Here is a 9,227-nt window from a genome sequence, read left to right on the forward strand (position 1 = left end):
GCATGACAATGAATACCTCTGAGTCATTGGCTGCTATGGGCATAAAAGGAGATAAACTCATGGTGTGGCCACCATCTTCCCCTGACCTCAACCCTATAGAGAACCTTTGGAGTATCATCAAGCAAAAGATCTATGAGGGTGGGAGGCAGTTCACATCAAAACTGCAGCTCTGGGAGGCTATTCTGACTTCATGCAAAGAAATACAAGCAGAAACTCTCCATAAACTCACAAGTTCAATGGATGCAAGAATTGTGAAGGTGATATCAATGAAGGGCTCCTATGTTAACATGTAACTTGGCCTGTTAGGATGTTTTGGAGTTAAATAGCTTTTTTGTTCAGTGACTGTGACCTCCTAATGCTGCAAATTCCACAAATGAGCATTTTCAGTTCTTTAAAACATATCAAATGTTTAGAAATACTACTGTGCCTAATAATTTGGAACAGTGCATTTTGAGTTTTTATTCATTTTGGAGATTATACTGTTATCATTGGGAGGTTTCTTCAATAAAATTCGATGTATACTCTAATGGGTGATGACTTTTATTAGACTGACTGTCATTTGCACTGACCATTTAGGAAAATCCGAGAAAAATGTCATTTGCATAATAATTTGGAACATAGTGTAGTTTCATTGCCCCTTCTCCTGCCACCTCTGCGTCGTCCACGGTTAGCCAGGCCTCAGTGCTTCACACCCCCCATTTACATCACTCTACCCCAAGCCGGCGCAGTAAATACATTTTTGGGTTGTTAAAAAATAAAAATTTGATTTGCCACAATTATGTTTGGTTTATTGTGTCTTCCGCCACCGGCAACACACACCGTGCGCCACGAAACTTCGCCACACACTTACTTTTTGGCCCACATCATATCTCCAGTAGTTATAAATAAAAAAAAGATGGCAGGTTTGTGTGTCTTTAGTATACAGATATGAGGTGGGCCCAAAAATATTAGATGTGTTATCTCCATAATCTCTTCTTGTCTGTTACTAGTGTGGCAGTCTGAAGAGAAAATGGTGGAAATACAGTGCAGACCTCTACTGAACAGGTCAGGTGTCAAAAAAACTCATTAGTTATGACACCTGACCTGGTGAGTAGAGAGCTGCCTTGTATAACCACCATTTTCCCTTCTTTATACATAATCTATTACACACAAATTGAGGGACAATGGTGGTCACACACTGTATATCTATGCTCACCTGCACAGGTGTCAGAAACATTGAATTCATGAGGCTGTTATATGTGCATCATGAATTAATTATTTCTGACACCTGACTTGATGAGTATAGATCTCTTTAGTGTGACAGTCATTGTCTCTTCGGTCTGTGTCCAATGGATACAGCAGAACAGAATCAGGACGCAATGACGTCAACAAGCTTACCAATAAAGCAACATGGCTGCCATAACACTAGCAGTATGTGGCCAGTGTTTTATATCAGAATTTGTAAGCCAAAACAAGGAGTGGAACAATTAGAGGTAAATTATGATATTAACATAATAACTAGCACCTCTGCCTTTATCACCCACTCCTGGTTTTGGATTACAAAAACTGATATTAAATACAGACCAAATACTGCCAGTTTTAGGACAGCCTTGGTTTGTAGAGGAAAAACATAGGAGACACGGTCAACACAAACAAAACTAAAGTTTATTAATGAGAAATATTATTTTCATATCAGAAAATTAATGGTACAGATGTAATTACAACAGGACATTTACACAACATCGTCCTGCCATGTCACACGTCCAATATCTGAATAAAAAAAGGCAGCAAATTGGTCCCGCATGTGACCAACTGCCGCAGTTGACCGCAGTGGGTGATGCTGGAAATCGGGCAGTGGGTGTGCAACTGGTTCATCCAGTTCAATGTTGGGTTGCTCCTTAGCCATTATATAATTATGCAGAACCACACAGGCTTTGACCACCTCGTCGACTGTTTCCACTTTTAGATTTATGGCTGATGCAAGAATGCGCCATTTAGCGACCAGAATGCCAAAGGTACACTCTACTGTTCTTTGGGCCCTGGTCAGTCTGTAGTTAAAGATCCTTCTAGTGTGGTTCAAGTCCCGACTGGAATAGGGCTTCAGTAGGTTTTCACACATCTGAAAGGCCTCATCCCCAACCATAACAAATGGCATCGGTGGACCTTGAGTGTTGGGGAGAGGTTGTGGCGGGGGAAAATTGAAATTTTTGCCATACACACGGCGGCCCATATCCGAGTTCTTGAAAGTTTGTGAATCATTGCCACTACCAAAAGCTCCAATGTCCACGGCGATGAAGCGACAGTTCGCATCAGCTATTGCCATGAGCACAACATAAAAATATTTTTTATAGTTGAAATACTCCGATCCTGTTCTGGCAGGTTTGATAATGCGGATGTGCTTTCCATCCACCGCTCCTAAACAGTTGGGGAAATCACAAACACTCCAGAATTTTTCCACAATTTCAAGCCACATGTCAACGGTGGGTAGGGGTATAAACTCATCCCGGAGTACATTCCACAAAGCCTGACAGGTGTCTGCAACTATTCCGGACAGGGTGGATATTCCAAGCCGGTATTGGAAGTGGAGGGATGATAAACTCTCTCCGGTTGCCAGAAATCTGTAAAACAAACCCAAGAAACATTACAATCTATTCTACTTATGGTGTGTTTACGCTAAAGAAAGAAAGGAAAATACCCAAAAAATACATGTCAGAAAACAAAACATTTGGACTTTCATTGGTTTATTTGGAACGTACCTTAATGTAACCAGCAGACGTTCCTCCGGTGGAATCGCTCTACGGAGCTGGGTGTCCTGTCGCCGTATGGCTCCTTGGACACGAGCAAGCAAATCCCGGAATGAGTCTTGCGACATCCTTGTGTATTCCTGGAATTTCTCCGGGTTGGCATTAAGCTCGGCATAGAGCGTGTGATAGGCTCCACGGCTCTCACGTAGTTCGATAATGGGGTGTCTCCAAAAACGCCTACGTTGTCTCCTTCTCCATCTTTCGCGATTTCTGTCTTGCTCCCAAGCAAAAGCACAGGCAAGAAACAGCTTGATGCTTAAATCCAGGTTGAAATTAAAGGCTCTCCTTGCGAAGATCCATCATGACTCAGGATACAGTAGCAAACTGTTAAGATTTCAGTAGCCCTAGGGTCTATATATAGAGGTTCCATAATACACGCCCTCTGTAGTCCCATTGGTGGTGTCTGGTTATCTTGATTTTTCTCTTGTGAAATTTCTGCGCACCAAAAACGCAAACCTAGAAAAAAACGCATATAAACGCGTACAAACGCGGCGTTTTTTTAACCGCATGCGATCCCACATGCGTCTAAAAAACGCCGCATTTGTACGCGTTTATATGCGGTTTTTCCACCACTTGCGGATGCGTTTTAAACGCTGCGGATTTAAACGCTAATGTGAAACTAGCCTAACAGCACTTTTTAGGGAGTTTTTCTGAACAAAAAAACAGTGGCCTTGTTCTAAAAATATGTGATTTGTAATGTTTTAAGATGTTGGTTTAAGAGAAAGAAAAAAGTAAAACCCTGTTAAATGTGCTACATTTTACTGTAGTGATCTCGTGCACATATCAGTTGCTGTATGGTGGCACACAGAGTGCCTATTGCTTTATCTTATGGAGCTGTAGACATTCTGTTTCCACCATATGGCACTTCTGAGAAGCATTGTATTCTCAACGGATTTACTCCTTGGGTAATGTTGCCATACAACATGGCAAGCTATAAAACATACCACCATTTCTTTCTCATGGAATCTTGAGGGAAAAAAACATTCCTTCATATAAAGTTGATCACATGCAGAGTTGCAATATGGACAAATACAGGCTATGGGCTCGCTCTGGAGCAGACACAGCGAGAAGAGGGCAACTGTGTAATTACAATACATGGTCCATTTGCAGTCCAATAGCTCATCATAATGCACAATTCCACCTGCTTTAGAGGTGGAAATTGACCCCCTTACCTCTTGGGCCCTTGTACGGCTGCGAAGGTTGCACCAATGGTATGTTTGTCCCTGGGCTCACTGTACTAGAGCCACGGAACACCTGTAATACAGAAGTGTCCACAAAGACTATTTTGTGGTCAACTTGTACTTTTAGGACCCATTTATGAAAAATATGTTTGATGTGTTTTAGACTAATATGTTTTCTCATATATATGGGACTATAACAACTCTAACGATGTATATATATTTTTTTGTTTGTCTTTAGAAAAAAGATGAAGCATTACCTATTGAATTTCTACTTAATCTACTCTTTCATGAGGGCATCGTATTCAAAAGATGGAACGGACTGTCACTGTGACCACATGGATTTTTGTGACTGCTCCTCACTCCAGTTGACTTCTATTCCTTCTACATTGCCAAGACAAATGAAGGGCTTGGACTTGTCTAACAATTTAATTCAAACTATATCAGATGATGAGCTGAAGCCATATGAAAACCTCAGAGTACTTTGTCTATATGGAAATGAAATTCATAGTATAAGCAATAACTCTTTTCAGTCACTACAAAACCTTGAGGAATTGGATCTGTCCTATAACAAGTTACCCATCTTGTCGTCAGATTGGTTTGTAGGTCTTCACAAGTTAAGACAATTGAACTTGCTAGGCAATCACTACACTTTACTTGGTGAAAAGCCTTTGTTCTCCACTCTGCCCTCATTAAGGAATCTGAAATTTGGAAATCTAGAATTTTTTGCTCTCTATAAACAAGACTTTGATGGTGTGTTGAGCTTGGACGAACTCTACTTAAATATGTCTCACCTCACACAATACACTAAGGGTACCATACAATCTATACAACACATAGGGCATGCTACTGTTGCTTCAAATTTAACTTTCCTTCCAGAAATAATAAGTGAGCTTACACTTTCGGCTACCTGGTTAGAAATTAGGAATACGATTTTCAAAAATAGTCAGGATTCAAATGCTTTTGCTTTGCTCAATGATACCACAGTGAGGACGTTAATGATTAAAAAGTGTGTATTGAACGATGATAGTTTACCAAAGCTAATAGAAATTATACATACCTACAAAAATGTTACCACTCTTGCTTTGGAAGACAGTACGCTTTCGGGAACAGGACGAACTGTTCCAGTTCTCAAAGATGAGAACTCATCCCTATCAACTATTATTATAAAGAACCTGCAAATACCAGATTTTTATCTTTTTACAGACTTCCGTTCTGTCTATAAGGTAGTACATACAATTAAAAGTGTCACCTGCACAGACAGCAAAGTTTTTCTCATGCCTTGTGATTTTTCACGATCCTTTAAGATGATGACATTTCTTGATCTGAGTGGGAACGTGCTAACGGACATGTTTTTGGAAAGTACAACCTGTTATTTGGATGGTTTTGGGGCCTGGCCTTCTGTACAAACTTTAAACGTGAGCAGAAATCTCTTATCTTCATTAACCAGAGTGTCAAAAGCACTTTCAAAAATTCCATCCTTGACTTACATTGATTTAAGTCAAAATATGTTTGGTGACACCACTATTTCTTCCTGCATCTGGCCTAAGAGCCTGTTATACTTAAATATTTCAGATTGCAAGTTAAAACTGATCGACAATTGCATTCCGGTCACTTTGGAGATTTTGGATGTAAGTGCCAATCATCTAGAAAAATTTACATCTAATTTAACAAATTTGAAGGAACTCTATATATCAGATAATAGATTGACCATGCTGCCTGGAAATGCTTATTTACCAAGCCTAACCTTACTGGTTATCAGGACAAATAGTCTTCATGAGTTTTTCCAATCAGATTTGGGGCACTTCCCAAATTTGACAAGATTGGATGCAGGTGACAACATTTATTTTTGTTCATGTCAGTTTGTGGATTTGGCAAAACAACATAACCAAATATTACTTGGTTGGCCGGAAAACTATATATGTGATTCTCCTCCTTCAGTACGGGGTTACCAGATTAAAGATGCACATCTCCCTATATTAATGTGCCACAGAACATTAGTTGTTACTGTCTCCTGCATTGTATCAATATTAGTTTTAGCCATTATTGTATGGCTTTGTCACTGTCTTCATTGTATTTGGTATGCAAAGATGACCTGGGCCTGGTTAAAAACTAAAAGGAAGCCTTTAAGAGTATCAAAGACAGTGATGTCATTTGATGCATTCATATCCTACAGTGAAATGGACTCTGAGTGGGTTGAGAATATGATGATACCACAACTAGAAAATGGTGCTCATCCACTAAGAGTATGTATTCATAAACGGGATTTTGTTCCAGGCAAATGGATAATTGACAATATCATTGATGCCATGGAGAGGAGCCATAAAACCCTGTTCATCTTATCAGAGCATTTTGTCCAAAGTGAGTGGTGCAAATATGAGCTGGAGTTCTCCCACTTTCGTCTTTTTGATGAAAACAATGACACTGCCATTTTGGTTGTTCTGGAACCCATTGAAAAGGCAACTATTCCAAAAAGATTCTGCAAACTGAGGAAACTCATGAACACAAAAACCTACCTTGAGTGGCCATCAGAAGAAGAAGAACAACATATGTTTTGGGATAAACTCAAAGCAGCAGTGCAACAAGAGGGAAACCCAGAAATAGAGCCAACTATTTAATGTTAGGGACACATCCAATGCATACCAAAAATGTAATCCGTACATGTTATTTACCAAGAACGAAGACTTTGTCCTCAAACAAGTGGCAGAGACAGAAATGTGCTTTTGTATGAAGCTGTTTGTATAAAGTTAGTTTTTAGGGAATATATTGTAGATCTTCTAAATGAAGAATGTACCAAATATGTTGTTGTTATACTTCCAAGAAGAAGACAACACTATCTAAGTAGAAACGTTACAGAGTGAAAGCTAATGGGGAATTTTACAAAAAAAACAACGTGAAGTTTTTGAATACTACATGTACATAGTTACATAGGCTGCAAAAATTACAGATATCCATTCAGTACAGCTAGGAGATGGCAAAGGTTGTGGATAAAATAAAGGGTAAGTGGTAAATTTAACAAAACCCATGATGAATGAGACATTGTGGCCTAATGGGAGGAATTTCTGCTTGACTCTTAAGTGGCCGAGTTTCTGCATTTTACTGCAGTTTTGCAGTGCGGTAAATATATGCATAGGTTTTACGGATAAAACATGAAAAAATGCAGTTCACCAGTAAAAACATCATGGACAAGTATTGAATTGCAAAACTATGACAACAAACGAGAGACCATAACCATTGACTTTAACTACTTGGTTTGTCCTGGTGTAAGATGGCCATATAATATGTCTAATTTTTCTATTGTTAAAGATTGCATCACAAAGATCAGAAACTGATGGCATATCCTGGTGATATCCTTTGAATATCCTTGTTATATACACATATTATAGCCAACTTGGTTCATAGATCTTGAAATTCTACTATGTTATTTGTATGTTTTGCATTTAATTTTCAGGAAGTTCAGGTTCAGAATACAAATAGCTTTTTACCTGCACGACAAGTTCTTTCATAGTTTGCTCAAGTTTCTGCACTCAGACTTTAGTAACATATTAACTTATAGTATCTTTGTTCTCTATTCCTGCATTACAGGCGCTTCACTAAATGACGTAGAATTTTCTTGGTCCCTCATCAAAGATGTTTTTTCTAGTCAACAATTAAACAAGACATTAAATGTGAGATAAAAAGTCTGTAATAAAAGTGTCAAAATATCCATCTTCACTAACATGAAACTGAGCAAGAGATGAAAGTATCTTTACCTTGGAGATGGGGTGCTTTATATCTCTTGAGGATGAAATTACCAAGAAATATGATGCTTCTTTATCAGTTCATTAGCCACATAATTACCATAGTTCTCTTCAGTGGGTCTGTATTTGAAATATTCTCCTTGCTAGATGGCAATTAATAAAGATTAATTAAAATACTGAAGATAATTGATATCTTTTTCGTAAAATGAGCAGAACTACAACGTGATACAAGTATGAGAAAAATGTTGGTTGTGACCATGCTTGCTTTATTTGCTCTCACCTAAACATTCCATCTAAGCCTCTGATGTACATGCAGGGTGTGACTGGCCTACCGGAGTATTCTCCGATAAATCTAAGTTTAGACATAAAAATGAGCCTTTAAAGGGAACCTGTCCAATCTGTGTGGATACCAACTAACCCCATGGTAGCGTTTATATAATTTATAAAAGGGGGAAATTGATATAGAAGGGTTAATATTTTCTTCAATATTCTATATTTGTTTAGTATTAACTAGTCTGTTATTCTGATATTATCTTTAATACTTTTCTTAAGGTTTCATATTTGGTCTAAAATGTTCCTATCTCATGCAAAGGTTCTAAGAAACTGTGGGTTATGGTTAGTACACTGATAAAGACGTACCGTAATAGCTAAACAGATCATAAGACGTTTATGAGAAGGAGGCGGCAGATGGACATTTACAATGGGAACTACATTTCTCTGTAAAAGGTATAAGACAACTGCTCACAGGGGAATAAATAGAAGTGTTTATGCTCACGACTTGTGTGCATTCTTTTCTCCATGTGCTCATACCAATCTCACAGTTTGGCCTTACTGGTCATCCCGTAATCTGACTTTGGGTCAGAACAAAACAAAACAGCTACAACACTGTCAATCACTGATAGGACTGCCCACTGGACCAAAAATCCCAGAAAGAGCAGAGGTTTTAATGGTGGTTAAAACACATGTTATACTGCATCTTTTCTTACAAAACTATATACAGTATCAATTTGCCCAGATACCCCTACTCTATAACCTGATGCTTGCAGATCGCACATTTTCATGGTGACAGGTTCCCCTTAAGCTACATAGTTGCACCGCCACCCCTTGCAGAAGACATATGCGTCAACTGTAGTTATGATTAAGTTTCTTTTTCAGCAGCACCGGCAGGGCTTCTGTCGGGAGCCCTGAAAACCGTGATTCAGGTGGATCTACAGATGGAACCATTAACTATAATGAAGCAGAAGGAGTCACTGTGTGCTCTGTCTGACCTAATTTTCAACAGTGCCCCCCCGTTTTGAGGAGCGCACAGAAATGCAGTTGATTACTATGGCCTGCAGTGGGAGCCCCATTCTGATTTAGAGTATGCTTCTGTAAGAACTGTGTTCTGCATCAAAATCTAAGCACAATACAGATGGTTTCCCAAAATATGATCTGCCTATAGGGGTGCTGCCTTATACTTCAGGATCTGCCTATAGGGGGGCTGCCTTATACTTCAGGATCTGCCTATATGGGTGCTGCCTTGTACT

General features: G+C 39.0%; 1 protein-coding gene across 1 annotated transcript in view; it reads left to right on the plus strand.

Moving 5' to 3' along the window:
• Window positions 1-8,468, plus strand: part of TLR2 (toll like receptor 2) — a 30,643-nt gene extending 22,175 nt beyond the window's left edge. Inside the window, exon 3 of the mRNA XM_077279364.1 lies at window positions 4,203-8,468. Within this exon, the coding sequence (XP_077135479.1) occupies window positions 4,210-6,579 (2,370 nt within the window). The 5' untranslated portion in view covers window positions 4,203-4,209 and the 3' untranslated portion in view covers window positions 6,580-8,468. The remainder of the gene's footprint in view (window positions 1-4,202) is intronic.
• Window positions 8,469-9,227: the final 759 nt, after the last annotated feature.

Source organism: Ranitomeya variabilis, chromosome 1 (assembly GCF_051348905.1).
Source record: "Ranitomeya variabilis isolate aRanVar5 chromosome 1, aRanVar5.hap1, whole genome shotgun sequence".
Taxonomy (NCBI): Eukaryota; Metazoa; Chordata; class Amphibia; order Anura; family Dendrobatidae; genus Ranitomeya; species Ranitomeya variabilis.